The sequence below is a fragment of the Neomonachus schauinslandi genome, chromosome 14 (assembly GCF_002201575.2).
Source record: "Neomonachus schauinslandi chromosome 14, ASM220157v2, whole genome shotgun sequence".
Classification (NCBI taxonomy): Eukaryota; Metazoa; Chordata; class Mammalia; order Carnivora; family Phocidae; genus Neomonachus; species Neomonachus schauinslandi.
The window spans coordinates 37,394,307-37,412,274 of NC_058416.1; the positions used below are offsets into that span (position 1 = coordinate 37,394,307).

At 42.4% G+C, this 17,968-nt stretch overlaps 1 protein-coding gene across 2 annotated transcripts in view; it reads right to left on the minus strand.

The window, feature by feature from the left end:
- The window catches only part of MAPRE2 (microtubule associated protein RP/EB family member 2), a 155,122-nt gene extending 146,316 nt beyond the window's left edge, over positions 1-8,806 (minus strand). Inside the window, exon 1 of one of the 2 annotated variants that reach the window (XM_021686091.1) lies at positions 8,770-8,806. Coding sequence is in view for 1 of the 2 variants with exons in the window: in XM_021686090.1 (XP_021541765.1) it covers positions 7,279-7,302 (24 nt within the window). In the remaining variant the exon portion in view is untranslated. Of the gene's footprint in view, positions 1-7,278; positions 7,405-8,769 lie in introns of those variants that run through there. The other variant, XM_021686090.1, reaches the window with a different exon arrangement.
- Positions 8,807-17,968: the final 9,162 nt, after the last annotated feature.

Sequence of the window (17,968 nt, forward strand, 5' to 3'; positions counted from 1 at the left end):
AACCAGGGGGAACAAAGCAGAAAGGTTTTCTGTCTAGCTCCCTCTTTTTCTTCTCCACTTTCCAAGACTGAAGAAGATCAGTGGGAAAATGGAGATAGTGGTTTCTTGGTTAGAATCAAGAAAGGTGCTTCTTAATAGATCCAATTTTGACAGGCTGATTGGATTGAAGATCATCTTTGAAAGAAGGAAGGAAAGTGTAAGGTGGTTGCAGGCACGCTCTCTCCTCTTGCTTATCAGTTGTTGAAAACAGCCTTTACTTAAAGAGGGTAATCTGGTCCTCTGGTTTTACTTTTATGTATGACATTGAATAAAAAGCTTCAGATACTTTAGCAAAACTAAAAGAAATTGCCTCATTTTCTACCTGCCTTTTCTGGCTTATTTTCCTTTCTCTTACTAACTCCAAATACTAATAGTCATTCTTGCCATGTTGTTTATAATTAATTCTAAGTTAATACCAAGGTTGACCTGTTAGCAAAATGCTTGAGTGTTCTGCCCCTGTTTAATCAATTAAAAATTATGAATTTCTTCCTCCATAAAAATATAGTAAAATCCAATTAGTTTAAGAAGGTTCTTAATTTTGGAACTGCTTTTTTAAATTCAAGTTCTTATTTTAATTCCAGTTAGTTATGGGGCACGTGGGTGGCTCAGTTAGTTGAGCCTCTGACTCTTGATTTCTGCTCAGGTCACGATCTCACGGTCGTGACATCGAACCCCATGTGGGGCTCGGCCCTGGGTGTGGAGCCTGCTTAGGATTCTCTCTCTCCCTCTCCTCCAGTCCCTTTTCCACCCCCAACCTCCCCCCCTCACATGCTTGCTCTCTCTCCCTTAAATAAATAAATAAATTCCAGTTAGTTAACATATAGCATTATAATAGTTTCAGGTGTACAATATAGTGATTCAACATTTCTATACATCACCCTGTGCTCATTGCAACAAGTACTTGCCTTAATCCCCATCATATATTTAATCCATTCATCTACCCACCTCCCCTCTGGTAACCATCAGATTATTCTCTATAATAAAGAGTCTGTTTCTTGGTTTGTCCCTCTCTCTCTTATTTTTTTTCCCTTTGCTTCTTTGTTCTGTTTCTTAAATTCCCATATGAGTGAAGTCATATGGTATTTGTCTTTCTCTGACTTATTTTGCTTAGCATAATACCCTCTAGTTCCATCCACGTCGTTGCAAATGGCAAGATTTCATTCTTTTTCACATTGAATAGTATTTCTGTGTGTGTGTGTGTGTGTGTGTGTATGTATCACATCTTCTTTATCCATTCAGCAATCCATGGACACTTGGGCTGTTTCCATATCTTGACTATTATAAATAATGTTGCTATAAACTTAGGGGTGCACATATCCCTTTGAATTAGTGTTCTTAGATTCTTCAGGTAAATACTCAGTAGTGTGATTGCCGGATCATAAGGTAGTTCTATTTTTAACTTTTTGAGGACCCGCCATACTGTTTAATTTTGGAACTACTTTGGAGAGAGATACACGTGATATATATATATGGCACAAGCTATATTAAATGAAATGTAGTTAATAAAATATGAAATCTAATTTATGGTAAGGGAGGAAAGTTACTTTTCACTTGAACTGGTTCTACAATCTGTCTTCAGTTGTCTCCCTTCATCCTTCTTCCCCATTATTCCATCAGGAGCAGGAGGGGGTTAAGTCACCTTGGGAGTTAGATATCTACATGCCATTGCTACCAATGGTCCCAGGATGGGGTTAGATACCCTTTTTATTTTTATTTTTTTGGTTTTGTTTTTAGAAATTATTTAGCTGATCTCAGGTACCTCAAACTTTACATTATTTATAATGCATTGTTTGATCTAGTGAAAAAGGAACCCCAACCACCATTTTTGGTTTCTAAATTGTAGGTTTCTAAATTGTACTGATTTTGGAAGGGATGAAGAGGACCAGTTATATATAACCCTGAAAATTGCTCTATTAATCTAAGTGAAACTCATTTGCAGTTGGTGGCATTAACAAGTCATCAAAAAGAGGAAATTCTCTTAACTGAAGGAAACTTTATGAGGCCACACTTAAAAAAGTAAGACAAGTTCCTATCAATGTAATTATTGTTCTTTCAAATATTCTTTCTAGAATCTTAATAGTAATCTGTCCAGCCTTGGGCAGAAGGCAAATAATTTGAATTTCTGGATCATAATCTGATCTGTTTTTGAATTTGGAAATTGCAGACTAAATTGTCCATGGCATATTGCCAGCCTCTAGTCATGTAAGTGACTATATGAAAATCTGCTTATTATTTAATGAGCACTCCCTTTATTAAGTAGTGAGCAATTGATCTTAAATGTATACTTTAGAAGAGTAGTGCTATTTTCAAAAACAGCAAGTTTCCACATCATGTTTTAAGTGTATAAAGTGACGGTCAATGAAAAATCTCAAGTCTGGGGTGCCTGGGTGGCTCAGTCGGTTAAGCAGCTGCCTTTGGCTCAGGTCATGACCCCAGGGGGCCAGGGATGGAGCCCCCTCTCTCCACCTCCCTGCTCAGCAGGGAGTCTGCTTCCCCCTCTCCCTCTGACCCTTGTGCTTGCTTGTGCTCTCGCCCTGTTGCTCTCAAATAAATCATCTTAAAAAAAAAATCTCAAATCTGAATAAATCCTCAAATTACATATTCATATACTAAATCAAATAAGCAACAACCAACAAAACAACAAACCTGCCCTCACAGGTTAGGAAAGAGAAAAAGGAAGTTCCTACTGCTAAAGAGTTAAGGCAAGTGTCCCTCTGGGCTTGCTGTCAAGGCTGGGTTTTCGCATTTTCTGGGGCACTGGAAACGGTGACATAGCTTGATGTAAGTTAGCACTGCACTGTTTGGGCCTGTTAAGGTTCAGAAGTTTTACAGTTTACCGTATCACAAAAATTCATATGTTATTTAGAAAAGTACTGCTTTTGCAAAGTACACACACACCCAAGGGAAATATGAAACTAAACTATCTTGAGCGATTAGTTTACCTATATTTGGAAACAAATTATTTTCCCTTTTCTTTTTTTTTTTAAAGATTTATTTATTCACTTGAGAGAGTGAGAATGAGAGAGAGTACATGAGAGGGGGGAGGGTCAGAGGGAGAAGCAGACTCCCCGCCGAGCAGGGAGCCCGACGCGGGACTCCATCCAGGGACTCCAGGATCATGACCTGAGCCGAAGGCAGTCGCTTAACCAACTGAGCCACCCAGGCGCCCCTATTTTCCCTTTTCTTAAGGGAAAAAACCAAAAAAAGACGAGGGCTTTAAGTGAGCAAATTCTCATTTATAACTGAAGTGTATTGAATGGGATGTGCAAACGTTGTATGTAAATATTCAGTAAGTATTTTAGGCTTTGTGGAGCACACAAGTAGCCATAGACAAGAGGCAAGTGAGTAAGTATGGGTGCATTGCCATTATACCACTGTGACCACCGCAGTTGGCATTTTGTACAACTTTTAAGGATCCCAAGATAAGGTTCCTCTTTGGATATGTTTTCAACCATTAAAAAAAGACCAAAACCAGTTTTAGTTCACAGGACAGGCAACAACAGACAGTGGGCCATAGTTTGCTGACCTCCAAAACAGATGCATCCACGGGCTCCGACTCAACGCAAGCCCAGTGTCAGTAGTCATTTTTGAAGCATGTAGATGATGAGATTTGCTGGGAGGAGATTGACCAATAGTCATATTCTAGAACTCTGCTATAACAAATCACAATTTTGAAGACTTCTCTGGAAATTTAGGGTTGCAAATTTGGAGCAAAAAAATTTGTGCGATGAATAGATTTGAAATACCAGAGCCAGATTTTCCCGATTCAGGAGAATAAATTCACTTTAAGTGTTTAAGAGGGTTGCAGGCAAATATATAAGAGTGTAGGATTTTATTCTCTGTGGTCTTCAGTGGTGAAGGCTGCAGAGAATGCTCTGTGGATGGAATGTGAGGTGAGGGAGACCCCGAAGCAGAAACTGAAGGACTATTTAGTAAAGATGCTGTACAGGGCATTTGCGTTTTTGCTGGATGGTGGGATGAACCTGTGAGGGCCCTTCAAACAAGAGAGTTTATGCTTCTATGAGTTGGGCAAAGATTCTGAAACTTCCTACTTTGGTTATCTGGATAACCAGCTAATGATGGCTAGATTCTTGGACGTTGGCCAAATCCAAAGGTTGATTACTATGTGAGAGCATGATGTATGTAAATAGGTTCTCCTATTTGAAGGAGGGAGCAGAGAATTAGAACTGAACTTGTCTGGCCAAAACCTCCAAGCAAGATTATATCCAACCCTGTTCAAGAAACAGCTGCATGACATAATGGACACTGGACAAGGAGTCAGCACCCGGTTTCTCGCCACTCTGTGGAGTGTCATTTAATTTTTGGACTTGTGCTTTTTGGCACATGGGAATTCTATCCACCTAGTTCTGTTTAGGCCCTGATATGTTAATAAGACCAAAGGGCGGGGGTACCCTTGGTGGCACAGTCATTTAAGTTTCCAACTCTTGGTTTCAGCTCAGGTCATGATCTCAGGGTCGTGAGATTGAGATGGAGCTCAACCTCGAGGTCTGCCCTCAGTACAGAGTCTCAGATTCTCTCTCCCTCTCCCTCTGCCCCTCCCACTCATGCTCTCTCTCTCAAATAAATAAATAAATCTTAAAAAAAAAAAAAAAAACCAAAGGGCTGTATAAATTTAAGGTAAAAAAAAACCTAGATGATTCTCATCTGTTCTCAAAAACTTAAAAGAGTTTCTAAAATCAAGATGGCATGCCTTCTTTCTACCTCACTCCTCTTGGCCTACTTGTAAATACTACAGAACTAGGTTTACACCATCCTCTGATGAAAGCTTCTGATTAATCTGGATTAGACCCCGTCTTCTAGACTACATTTCAGCCTTCAGGATCTTACACCTCCCAAAAAAGGGATGGGAATTTCAGAAGTGCATCCCCAGTGCCTCTTCGAAGCTACACAGAACTGAGAATGGGTTCATTTACATCATTTTGGCCTTTGGAAATTCTTATTAACATTTATTTTTGGTGGCGTCTGTCAAAGACACAACCAGCTTCTCATTTTTAAATATTCTGGCTATTTAAATATACTTGTGCTATTTTTAATGAAGGCCAATGACAATAAAAGCTATTTAACTATTAATGTGTTATTTGTCCTGTGCTCTGAAATAACTCTCCTAGCTTCATGAATTCCTTTAGGCATCCACATAGGTGGATATTTGTTTTTTTTCCATAATAATTGGCAGAGAACAAACTTGTGAAGTGAATCTTCGATCCATGAGAGTAACAATTACTAGTTAAATTGATTTAACTGAATTATTTTATGCTAAAAACAATGCTAAACTGTTATATGTAAAACTGTAAATGAACAAACAATGAGCTACCATTTTATAGCACTTAAGAACTGAACCAGACCTTCGGCTCCTCCATATCCAGAATGTCTGTCTTGGAAAATAACAAAACTGAATGTACTCAGGATGCTTTGTTTACAAATGTTCTCCCCACCTTTTCATAATGTTCAGTATAAACAAGTAGCATCCACACCATGAAAGGTCTTATGCTCTGTGCTATGGGAGCTGCAGACACAAAGGCCCCTAGGAGAGAAGACCAAGCAGGGTACACAGGGGCTACGAGAGATTCAAACCAAGTTCTATAGCTGACAACATTGAAGGCTTGCTGTGTGCCAGGCACTGCTGTTCCCCCTTAAAGAAACAGAATGGGGAAGGAAGCTTGCAGGCAATGACAGAGAGAGTCGTGGTAATATAAAGAATACTGAAGAGAGGAGAGGTATAAAAATGGAAGTTAATAGTAATAAAAATAAGAAAAATAAGTTTATTTAATAATCTGTATTCATTTTAAAACAGATTCTCTTATTAGGGTCATGTATACCTTAGGAAATGTTTTTTAAAGCAAGAAATTGTGGGTTAGTAGCAAACAAAATTGCTTGCAAAATGTTAGTATAACCATTTCTATTTAAATGGATCCTTTAATCCACTACTGACTGTGTAATCAAGCAGTATTTGACTTTTCTGTATTCAAAATTTATGTACTACAAATTCATCTTCTCTACTTCACATAATTGAAATAACCCAAACCAGCCCGCAGCACTCTCCAGCTTTTTTATCTTTTTAATATGCCTCCCACCAAGGAAATTACACGATGTCTAGTTGGCTTTGTGTTTCCCCTTCCAACAGGAGAGAGCATTATAATGCAGCTGGTAGAATAGGGTGCTGGAAAAGGGATCGGCTTCTACAAGCAAACATATCCTGATCAGATATTCAAATATGCTTTCAAAGGAGTGGAATAGTGCGCGTCAATAAGCTACTGGATGTAATTACTTCCTATTCCCGGGGCTCCGCCTTGGAGTGCAGCCTGCTGACTCACCAGGCTGCTCCCAGTTAGTTTCTGCTGGGTTTCCCCACTGCCTGTGCACGTGAGTCATCATGGGAATGAAAGTTTCTACCCGTCTCCTTAACAACCTTGCAGAAACCATGCATGACAGTGAACTTCGATCTCTCCAATAAGAACTGGACCTAAGGCAAGCGAGGGTGAAAGATGATGTGGCAGGTGTCACCGCCAGCCAAGCTGCTGCACGACAATCCCCCGCCCTAGGGCGTCAGCAACACTCCAGTTTCAGTGTCTTTTTCCCCACCCGCCCAAGTAGTTAAACTGGCATCTTGTCTAGCATCTCTTGCAGCTGCTGGCCACTGAACTTTTTTTCTTTTCTTTTCTTTCTTTCTTTCTTTCTTTCTTTCTTTCTTTCTTTCTTTCTTTCTTTCTTTCTTTCTTTCTTTCTTTCTTCTTTCTTTCTTTCTTTCTGCGTCAGTGGTGCTCAAACTTTGCTGCACAACAAAATTACCTGCAGATTCATAAGACAAATAACAAACCCGATGCTTGGCTCTCATCTCCAAACAGTCCGACTCAAATGAGTTGGGATGACATGTGGACATCAGGATTTTCCAAAGCTCCCCAGGTAATTCTAATAGGCAGCAAAGTTTGGGAAGGTTCGCACTGGAGAAGCGTCACTCTTCTCATGCAAGTGAAACCTACCAGTTAAGCCTAACTAATGACTACCTGGTGGCCTCCCAACCTGTCTTGGAGATCTACTGACACATGGTCCCTGATAACTTAGTTTGGCAGCCACAAAGAAGGCTAGCGAAGCAAAGCAAGGGGACATTTTTAGAAGGGACACTGTCTAGACAAGGACCATCTCCCCTCTTAGCTTACTAAAAACTTAGCTAAATTTAGTGCTCAAGAGAAGCATCTCAAATGTTGCTATTCTTTCTGTTACCTTTTGATCTCTGTTCTGTTTCATTCCAGAGTCTTGATCGGCAAAGCTGCAAGCCGCGGGTCCTCTCAGATTAGAAGCAGGTGCTGCGTCAAAGCACGGTCAAGACGCGACTGCACGTTTCACCTCTGCTGGGACCGAACCGCCGCCTCGCAGCGCGGCCTCAGGGTAGATACTATGCTAATCAAGAAAGTTCTTCCGTCTCCTCGCGGGAGGGAGGGTGCAGGTTTGAACACTTAACCCTTGATTTTACGTGACTGCATTATAGTGCGTTTAGTGACCTCCTCTTGCTTAGCGGGTCTGGACCACGTTCCACGATTTTGGAAGAGGGGACGTGAGCAAGTGATGGAGAAACCCGCAGGGAGGGGACAGCAGTGTTGGCTGGTGCAGAGGTGAAGGGACGGCTAATGTTCGGAATATTAATTACTCTACGCGCTACTGACCCGGCGAAGACTAGCAGAAAGGGACTGGGGGTTAAGACAAAGGCTCCTCCTGATCAAATGGCTACAGCGCCCCTTCCTCCGAGGTGATAGCTCTGCCTTCTGCGCTGGGCGGCACTTGGCACGGGACTCGCAGAGTGACTCAAGGGGTGACCAAATCCACTCGCCCTTTCGGGATTTGAAAGTCTGCATTACGGAGCGCTCCAGATTCAGAGGGAAGGTCTTTCTGTGCCCACCCCTCCGTCCAGCCCTTTGTGGGATTTCTGGGCTTTGGCGCAGCCCTTCTAAGGGTGGACTGAAGAATTTCCTACCGAAGCAGAGTGGGGAGTCACTGAGTAGCCCTCGCCCTGCGCCCAGGGAGCTCTCTGCAGAAGAGCCCCTTGGGTTCAGAATCACAACCCGCTCTCTTTTCCCCAGACCTGGATCCCAGGTCCCGGGAGTCAGAAGCACCAGCGGGAGCCGGAGTCGGAATGGGGAGCAGTGGGCTTCGTCTCCGCCGGAGGGCGAGCACCCGGGGGGTCCAGGCTTTGATCCCCTGCCCGCAAACGCCAGCGCGCAGCACTTCCTGGTCTGCCCGAAGCGCGCGGCCCCTGCCAGAGCTCTCGGTTCTCAGTCCCAGCGCCCCAACTCCAGCGTCTCCAGGTCTGCGCTCGTCGGGCGCGCACCCCCAAGCCCCCTCTGCACCAGCGCCAAGTGTCCCCGCCCTGGAGAGCCCCGGCCCTCACCCCCGAGCTAGTCCACTTTGCTTCTGCCAGCGTGGCAGTCCGACTCCCTCCCCTCTCCCGGTGCGCAGCGCTGGGACTACGAAGGAGAGGTGCGGCCCGCGGGAACGCGGCGGGTGCAGACCCCGGAGCCGCGGCGCCGACCCCTGCACAACTTCTTGCCGGGCACGGAGACCCGGGGTCCCGCCGGCTCCGCGACCCGCACACTGCAGCCCTCACCCCCCCGGCTGCGGGAGGAGGCGCGGCCAGTGCTCGGCCTGGGAGGGACTGCGCCAGGGCGGGAGGTGTCGGGGTGCGCCAGGGCGGTACCGCTTTAAATGCACTTGACTCACCTGCTCCGGCGCTGTCGCCTCCTTCCTCTACTGACAGCTGGGGGCTTTGTTTTCTCCACCCACCCGGCCGGCTGCGCTCCGCCCCCACTGCCCCACGTGACTCGCCGTCTGCCACCGCCGCGGCTCCGCTGGTCCACCCGGGAGAGCCGGGCCAGCATCACCCTTTCCCCAGGGTGCGGAGGGCAGGTGGAGACCCCAGCCCAGGACACGTCCGGGCTGGTCCGAGGTGACCTGTCGGCGGGGTGGTCGGAAGGTGGCACGCGGGTTAGGGCCCTTGGAAGCCAGAGTGAGTTGGTGACATGGAATAAAGTGCCAGCCAAAAGGAGCTGGGCTGTTGGGCCCCACCCAAGAGAGAGGAGGCCGGCGCCGCTCAGAAGAGGGGTCTTGAAAAGGCGACGTCACACCCTGAATTAAGTACCTGTAGCTGGAGGCCTGCTCACCAACCCGCGTGCTTCCGCTTTTCAGACCAGTGTTTGTACTCACACCTGGGGAACAACTGATAATAAGCGGCAAACTGATTTTGTCATGAACATTATTAATCAAACCAGGCAATTCCAAACCGAATAATATGGTTAATAATGCAATCATAGCAAGTTTTATTGAGGTTTCAAATCTGCTTTTTGGTGCTGTTGATATTTGGATTCTATTTGGAAAACGGAATCCAGGCTGGAGAAGCTAAGTCCAGATTATTGATGTGGGCACTGGTCCATTTGGAACAGTACCTATTTTTAATGAAATGACTTGAGAAAATGTTCTGGCTTCAAGACCCAGCTCAGTATCTGCTGCTTTTGGAAGTGTTCCTGACCCTTGCTGATCTCCAGTGTTTGAAACTGAACGAACCTGTTGTCTGAATCCTTCCTTTTGCCTTTGGAGAACACAAGCATTTTCTCCTCCCCCTGCGCCCCCCCCCCCCAATTGCAATTCAGGGGAAAGATTACCTCCATCCCCCGGAGCATCCTTTAAAGTGAAGTCTCTGCAGAGTGAAGTGACTTGGCAGTTTGCTTCCCAAACTTTCATGTGCAGAGGGATCATCTGGGGGCCTTGTTTAAACCAAATTCTGATTGAGTAGGTCTGGAATTGGGACTGATTTTCTGCATTTCTGGCAAACTCCCAGGTAAGGTTAATGCTGCTGGCTTGAGGATCACACTTTGAAGTAGCAAGGCTTAGAGCACCCACTCTGGCACTGGCCAGCCTATTTTGAGTCCTGAAGCATCCCTTAATAGCTCTGTGACCTTAGGCAAGTTTTTCAACATTTAAGCTCCCCAAGCAGTAACATGGAAATACTACTGATGTCCACCTCATAGGGTTGTCTTGAAGATTAAATGAGAGAACCCGTAAAAAGCACCTTATGTCTGGCACAAATACTTAGGGTTCAGAAAATGTTAGCTAATGAACTCTTGGGGTCTTCCTGGCAGGACCAAAGCTGGTACAAAGCGGAACATTCAGGGGGAAAAGTTTGTGGAATGGGGGGGTTGAGGCAGACAGTGCTAGAGGGACGACCGCACCCCCATAGTGCCAAGCACCAGCCAGATGTATAGAACAATTCTGTTGAATAAATGTAAGACTATAATGCAGAGCAAATCATATATGTTTAAAAGTTCCGTTTCTTCTGCAGAACTTTAAATCTTGATAAATTAGTTCTGGGACATTGAATTAAAAAATCATTTGCTTTTTATTACAGAGAATGTCCAGCTGCCTGTCACATGGGTAATCTATTTTAATATCTGAGAGAGTAAATGGATTGTTAAGGAGTAGTACATTTTTTATCCTCATTAAAAACCTTGAAATTTAAATTTAAATGAATTTATTAATGAAGATATGGTATTCTTAGCTCTCAAAATGAATGGGTATTGTCATCATCATTCTCATATCTCCCTTCCTTGCTCCTTCTCTCTCTAGCCCTAAATATGAGTGCTTCCTAAGAGTTGTTTTTTCGCTTTTTATTTTTCTCACTTTTCTGCCATTTCTTTTGGAAATTTTATTCATGTTTTATGTTCAACTTTAAAGTGTATGGAGATTACTTCTGAATATATACCCACATTCTTCGCCTATTTCCAAGCCCCATTTCTGCATTACCAATTACTAACTAGGCACTTCCAACTGAATTTCCCACTCGCCTAGAAGTTTCAGTGTCTTCTAAATTAAACTCCTCCTTCTTCTCATAAAACTGATTGCTCCTTGGTAATAAATCCAGATGGCAATTTGCACTGGGAAGCCCTCAGTACTAATTCAGGGACCTGGCAAGGGTGTGGGAGACACAGCATAATCATCCCAGTACTTTCCCATTGCTCCCAGCTATTTCTCTGAGACTTCGCCTTGGACAGTGACTGAGGCTGATTCATGTATAAACACAACTTATTGGTATAACAGCCACATAAACAGCTATGGGCTTCTGCATAAATGGTGATCAATGTAAATTGAGCTGGTGAGAAACTGCATCAGTCAGGGTAGGCTACATTATGTTGCTGTAACAAACACCACCAAAATCTCAATGGCTTAATACCATAGAAGTTAATGTCCTGCTCATGCAAAATCTCCAGGCAGCTCTCAGGATGACTCATCATTCTAGCCTGCTTCGTTCCTGTGGCCTCTCCATCAGCACCAGGGCAGGGGATGAGAGTATGGAAAACTGTGCGCCAAACTTTAAATGTTTTTACCTGGAAGAGACGTCACTTCTCACATGACACTGGTCAAAGGAAGCCACATGGTCATTACCCAATATTAAGGGGGTATATACTCAGAAATAGATGGAAAAGTAGAAATCTTGGTGAGCAGGAGTATGTCTACCATAGGGATCCATTTAATACAGAGGGGTCGGGGATAAAATTACACTGCAAATTGTGTAGTTGTAGTAGAGGATGAGCATAGATTACCAGTTTGAGGAAGGTACCCAGTTGTGTGTGGAGTATTTGGAGAAGCATTATTGTTGTTTTTATTATTATATAATTACGTAGGGAGACACTTAAAAGTAAAAAATTCTGTGTGTCTGCCTGTCAGGGTCCCCTTATGATTTAGCCAAGGTCAGTCTACTCCAGGCATTGATCATTCAAAATCTTCTGTGACCCAGGGGCCAGGAAATATCTTCCATCTTGATTATATCCTGGGCAACACACCAACCGTTAAGTAAGTAAGGTTACATCAACACAAGCACATTTGCTAATTTTGCTGACATTGGTGGTCACCCTCTACTTGAGGTTTGAGTATGTATGTATGAAGAATGGACTATTTCAGCAGGATCAAATTGTCCCATGTTCCTCTTATGATTGCCTGAATTATGCCTTTGACATCTTCAAAGTAATGTTGAAATGTAGCCTTGTGAGTAAAAATCAGTCCATAAAAAAAAATCCATAGGAAAAAAATCACTCATATCAGTGTGAGAAGAATAAAATCATGGTTTTCCACAACCTTTGGAGCTTCTTTCTCTAAAGAGCAGAGATTCTGTCAGCTAAACTTGCTTCCTTCATCTCCCCACACTTCATATGCTTATAAGAAATAAAGCATTGATAAACGAATGCTATAAGCTCTAAAATGCTCTACAGCTATAGATTATTTTAACGTGTAGCTGGGCACTGAATAGTGCTTTGGATCTCAACAATTCTATGTTGTTTGCCCATCTGTCAGTGGCACCCTTTTAAAAAACACTTGCCTCTCGTAAAACTGTTCCCAAATATTCTTACATAACATCAACATTTCCTAAAGCTAAGATTCTGAGAGCTCCCATCACATGTTTCCACAAATATTGGAAACAAGGGATGAGAAAGGGACAGAGTCTATCAGTTAATATTTTAAACTGTTTGCTCAAATCTTTTTCATCTTATCTGATTTAGTTTTAGCTCCGAGTTCTTGCTGAGCTGCCTCTTGAAGTATAAATCATCACCTCGAGAGATATGCTACAGGGAGCCACTTATAAATGTAACCGTGAGACCATGGAAGACTGAGATGGAGGCGTTCATTACCGAGCTATGATTGCATTTATCAAGAGGGGTAGTGAAGGTGGCCCAAGATGACGGCTTCACAGGGATCACTGCCTTGTGATGACTCTAGGGTCTAGTTCCAGAGTAAATGTTGAAATAAGAAACAATGCCACCTTCAAAGCAGCCTATGAACTCGTATGAGTAAATATTCGTGAGTTAGCCAAAAAGTATCATTCTATAGATGAAGTTAAGGAGAGAGCTTAAATGACTCACCCAAGTCCCAATTTCTAGTTATGTCCACTAGCAAAAACTGTGTCTCCATAACATAATATAAAATACCAGAGGGAGAAATGTGCTCATTATATAATATATACTGGTGTATACATCACAGGCTATTTTAATGTACATTGGAAGGAGCAAAATGTTACCTTGACTCGTACAAAGCCACTGTGTGATAGAGGTGTCTATGATTTATATGACATTGAAAAAACCCCTTATGTACAATGAAATAAGTTGGACATGAATATTTATATATGCTGTTTAGTACAGATGTAGACCAGTTGTAGAAGAATCAACTCTTTCCATATTGGTTTTTTTAACACAGGACATTTTGAAAGCAGCAGATATAATTAATTTGTTGATTAGTAGCTATCTCTTAAAGGGTGAGGTTATCTTCAAACTTACCTGCTCAGAGCCCAAGAGATGAAATCTGTTAAAGTTCTCTGTTGCAGCTCCATGAAGCCCAAATGACTTTCTAGAGACTAGTGGGATCACCACCAACTCACCTTGGGACCCCCTGGGACACAATGCTGCCAATTTTTGCTAAATTCCTCGTTTATTAAACATTACCTTGTCAATTGCATTTTCTTTGCCATTTCCCAATATCCTGTCCACACTGGTCAACCAGTGTGAGAATAACAGGAAATTGATTCCTTGCGTTTCCTTAGAATCTTCTTTCTAATGGTCTTTGATTCTTCAGCAGAGATTTGCTCATCTCTGGCTTTCCTAATTTTAAAATTACTTCAACCTTTCTAAGTTGTAATATTCAACAAACAGTTTTGTGAGGTCTTCTATTGGGCAGTCACTCTGTTACGTGCTGTGTTTACCTAAACGGTCTTTGGTCTTAAGGGACTTCGAGTATAGGGAAGGATGGATGAGTGCGTAGTGTGGCTTGAGGTCTTATAAATGAATAAAATGCTAAGAGAACACTGGACAGTCAGGAAGAAAGTCAGAGAAGGGCTCCCATTTGTGTTGGGTCTTGAAGGATGGAGAAGAGTGTACCAGGTGAGTGTGGTTTGTGGGTAGGCAGAGTATGTGGGCAGATATTCCAGAGAAGGAATGGGAAAGCAAATATGATCAGAAATTCGCAAATGATGAGAAGTTTAATGTGGCTGAAGGATAGGTTGTGTGGAATGGAGAGGTCGGTGGGATAGACAAGAAAGGCCTGGTGTGTCCAGCTGAGATGTTTGGATGTACGACATTGGCCAGTGGCCTCCAGGTGGGGTAAGAACACTCTGGGTGTGTGTGAAATGATATGCTGGGGTGTAGGAAGAAAGGGTGAAAACTTGGATATCTATCTGAAATATGAGAAAGGACTTAGTAGCATATGGATTGCTGTTTGGTGCTCTTGCTTGGTCCGCATGTCAGACAGAGGGACTTATCAGGTGCAAGGAATTGTGAGGGAAGAGTTGGGATCCACCACATTGAGAGGGGTGTCCCTAACCTCCTTACTCATTCTTCTTTTTTTTTTTTTTTTAAGATTTTATTTATTTATTTGTCAGAGAGAGAGAAAGAGAGCACAAGCAGGTGGAGCGGCAGGCAGAGGGAGAAGCAGGCTCCCTGCTGAGCAAGAAGCGCAATGCGGGACTCGGTCCCAGGACCCTGGGATCATGACCTGAGCCGAAGGCAGACGCCTAACTGGCTGAGCCACCCAGGTGTCCCCCTCCTTACTCATTCTTAAAGCAAACTGCAATTTATTAGCATTTCCTGTGTGCTTGCTTAAGTGGATTTATGTATATTATCTAGTTTGACTAATCTAAGACTCAAAAAATGAATAAATGACTTAAAAAGATTAAAGAAAACATGAGTGATACAAGCATTAGTGATTTTTCACAAAAGCCCTTGCAAAAATTGTAGATGATTTTGAAAAATGAGTATCATAATTTCATAAGCTCATCCAATGATCTATTTCCTGTGTTTGTATCTGTGGTTTTCCATGAGGTGCATCTACAGTGCTGACGGCCATCAAACCAAACATCGAAATCAAGTGCACTTGGGACCAGGTTTCAAGTTGCTTTATTATAGGGCAATAAAACTTTCCAAAAATTATGAAGCATATTCAACCACATTACCCTCACTAAATAACATTTTAGTGAGAACAAAATATTTTACCTATCATTAATAAATGGAATATAAAATATTTCATCTTTATCTTGCTCTTTAAAATGTCAATTTTTCTGTTTTGGTTTTTTATTTTAAATTAATTAATTAGTTAATTAATTAATTTTGAGAGAGAGAGAGAGAGAGCATGAGCAGGGGGAGGGGCAGAGGGACAGAGAGAGAGAATCTCAAGCAGGCTCCATGCCCAGTGCGGAGCCCTACGTGGAGCCCAATCTCATGACCTGAGCCCAAATCAGGAGCCGATGCTTAACTGATGTGCCACCCAGGCTCCCCTTTATGTTTTCTTTTGTGTACAATATATTAATGCAGTAGTTGTATATGCATATTATTTACAAATGTATAGGCATGTGTGAAATAAGAAATGTATTTATAGGAGTACGAAGGCAGAAGCAGGCCAACAAAGGTATTAGAGCGAAGGTATCTATGATCAGGTTTGTTGGCACGAGCGTGGAATGGAGGATGTTCTGGAAGTTCACTCAGAAGGCTGGTATCCTGATTCAGAGGAAAGCTAATGAGGACCTGGTGATGAAGAGGAGAGAGATCACCAAAGCCTGTGGTCTTCAGTAGGAAGGGATTGGGGGTGGGGTGGGAGAAGGGGTGGAGAGAGAGAGAGAGAGGGAGGGAGGGAAGAAGAGGGAGAGATCCTCAAGTTTGCAGCTTGCCAGTCTGAGTAGAAGGAGAAACTGTTACTTGAGATGAAGAAATGGGATATTGAACAAGATACAGAGTTCAGTTTAGGACATTAAGTCAGAGGTGCCCAAGGGATTCCAGGGAGATGACTAGTGGGTGTTTTAAATATAATTCTGAAGCTCAGGAGAGCTTGGAGATACAGATTTTATAGTAGCTTTAATTTCTTGATCTGCAACCCTTCCCACAACTGCTGGTCTTAAAATATATCCCTTCATCTAAGACAAATTAACACAACAGCTTTTAATCATTTTTTTAAAAGATTTTATTTATTTATTCGAGAGAGAGAGAATGAGAGACAGAGAGCATGAGAGGGAGGAGGGTCAGAGGGAGAAGCAGACTCCCTGCCGAGCAGGGAGCCCGATGCGGGACTCGATCCCAGGACTCCAGGATCATGACCTGAGCCGAAGGCAGTCGCTTAACCAACTGAGCCACCCAGGCGCCCAACACAACAGCTTAACATTTATAATTATTCATAATAAAATGAAAATGATTAAGAACCAGCTTACCACTGAATAATGGTAAGGCATCACTAAGCAGACAATCTTAGGATTTTAATTGGACATTTAGGCTAGTTTTGCATTCTGCTGGACCTCTCTCAAAGTATATTGTCCTCTGCTGGTTTTCTATATGTACTGTTTTGGTCAGTTCTCAAATGTTACCTAGAATACAGCTTATTATAAGATAGGCACTCTCTTGTACTACATTCCATCTTTTCACACCAAAAACCTTGTTGTTCTAGCCAGACATCTGTTTTCTTTTAGTGTACCATAACAAGTGGGAATGTTTTCTTTCTTTTTCTTTCTTTCTTTCTTCCTCCCTCCCTCCCTCCCTCCCTTCCTTCCTTTCTTTCTTTCTCCCTTCCTTCCTTCCTTCCTTTTAGAGGCAGGGAGGGGCAGAGGGAGAGGGAGAAAGAGAATCTTAGGTAGGCTCCATGGCCAGTGTGGAGCCTGACATGGGTTGGATCTCACAACCCTAGGATCATGACTTGAGCTGAAATCAAGAATCTGACACTTAATAGGCTGAGCTACCCAGGAGCCCCTAATTGGGAATGTTTTCTCATTCTGTTGTACACATGTCCCTTCTTTAGGAATCATAAACATTGTGAAACCATGGCCACCACCCTCGTCACGCTGTTTATTGCCGACCTGTCAAAGCATGTTCTTGCTAAGTTATGAGGATGCCTTTAATACCATGCCATTTCCCCCAATTCCTTACCTAGCACTTGCTAAGAATCTAGAGATAATTTGCCAGTTTAATTTTCGGGTTCCATGCAATTCTATTTCTAACCATTTATCTCATAAGTAAGATTTTGTAATTAAAGAATACCAAATAGATATTTGTTTAAAATTTGAAATTTCTTTTTTCATGGTTTTGTGGCAGTTCATTATTTAATATCTCAAGCACTTAAGCATTGTCTCCTTTATTAAAGTGGAATTAATTTTAGTGCAAAGACATGTCTTTCCCCACTTGCATGCAAGCCCCATGAGGGCAAGAATTTTTGTCCATTTTGTTTACTTTTCTATCTTTAGCATATAGAACTGTGTCTGGGACATGATGGATGAAATTTTTTAAAAAGATTTTATTTATTTATTTGACAGAGAGAGATGGCGAGAGAGGGAACACAAGCAGGGGGAGTGGGAGAGGGAGAAGCAGGCTTCCCGCTGAGCAGGGAGCCCGATGCGGGGCTCGATCCCAGGACCTGAGCCAAAGGCAGACCCTTAATGACTGAGCCACCCAGGTGCCCCAAAAAGTTTTTTTTGAATGATTTAATGAATACATAAATAAGCAGAATAGACTCATAAATATCTTGATTTTAATTACCTTTCCATTTTTTTAAAATCCAAATCTTCTTTACCATATTATATTATTTCTCTGTAATTTAGCAACTCCATTAATTTTATTAAAATTTCAGCTTAACATAAGTTTATTGTGAGATAGTTACTTTCATATATACAACAAATTTTAATCTTTCAGTATGTAGGAGAAAAAAATCCTTTTACTCTTCTTTTAGCTTATAGGTTTACTAGAGACTGCAAATATGTCTTGCTGAGTGCCCCAGCAATATTTAGGTAGGAAGGTTTAAGTTTAGTTTTAAAAATATAAGCTAGCATTCATAAGGAATGATTATTTCTAGAATATGGCAAAAAGCAAATAAGTAAAAAGGAAATCTAGAAAATATATTAAAATAATAGAAC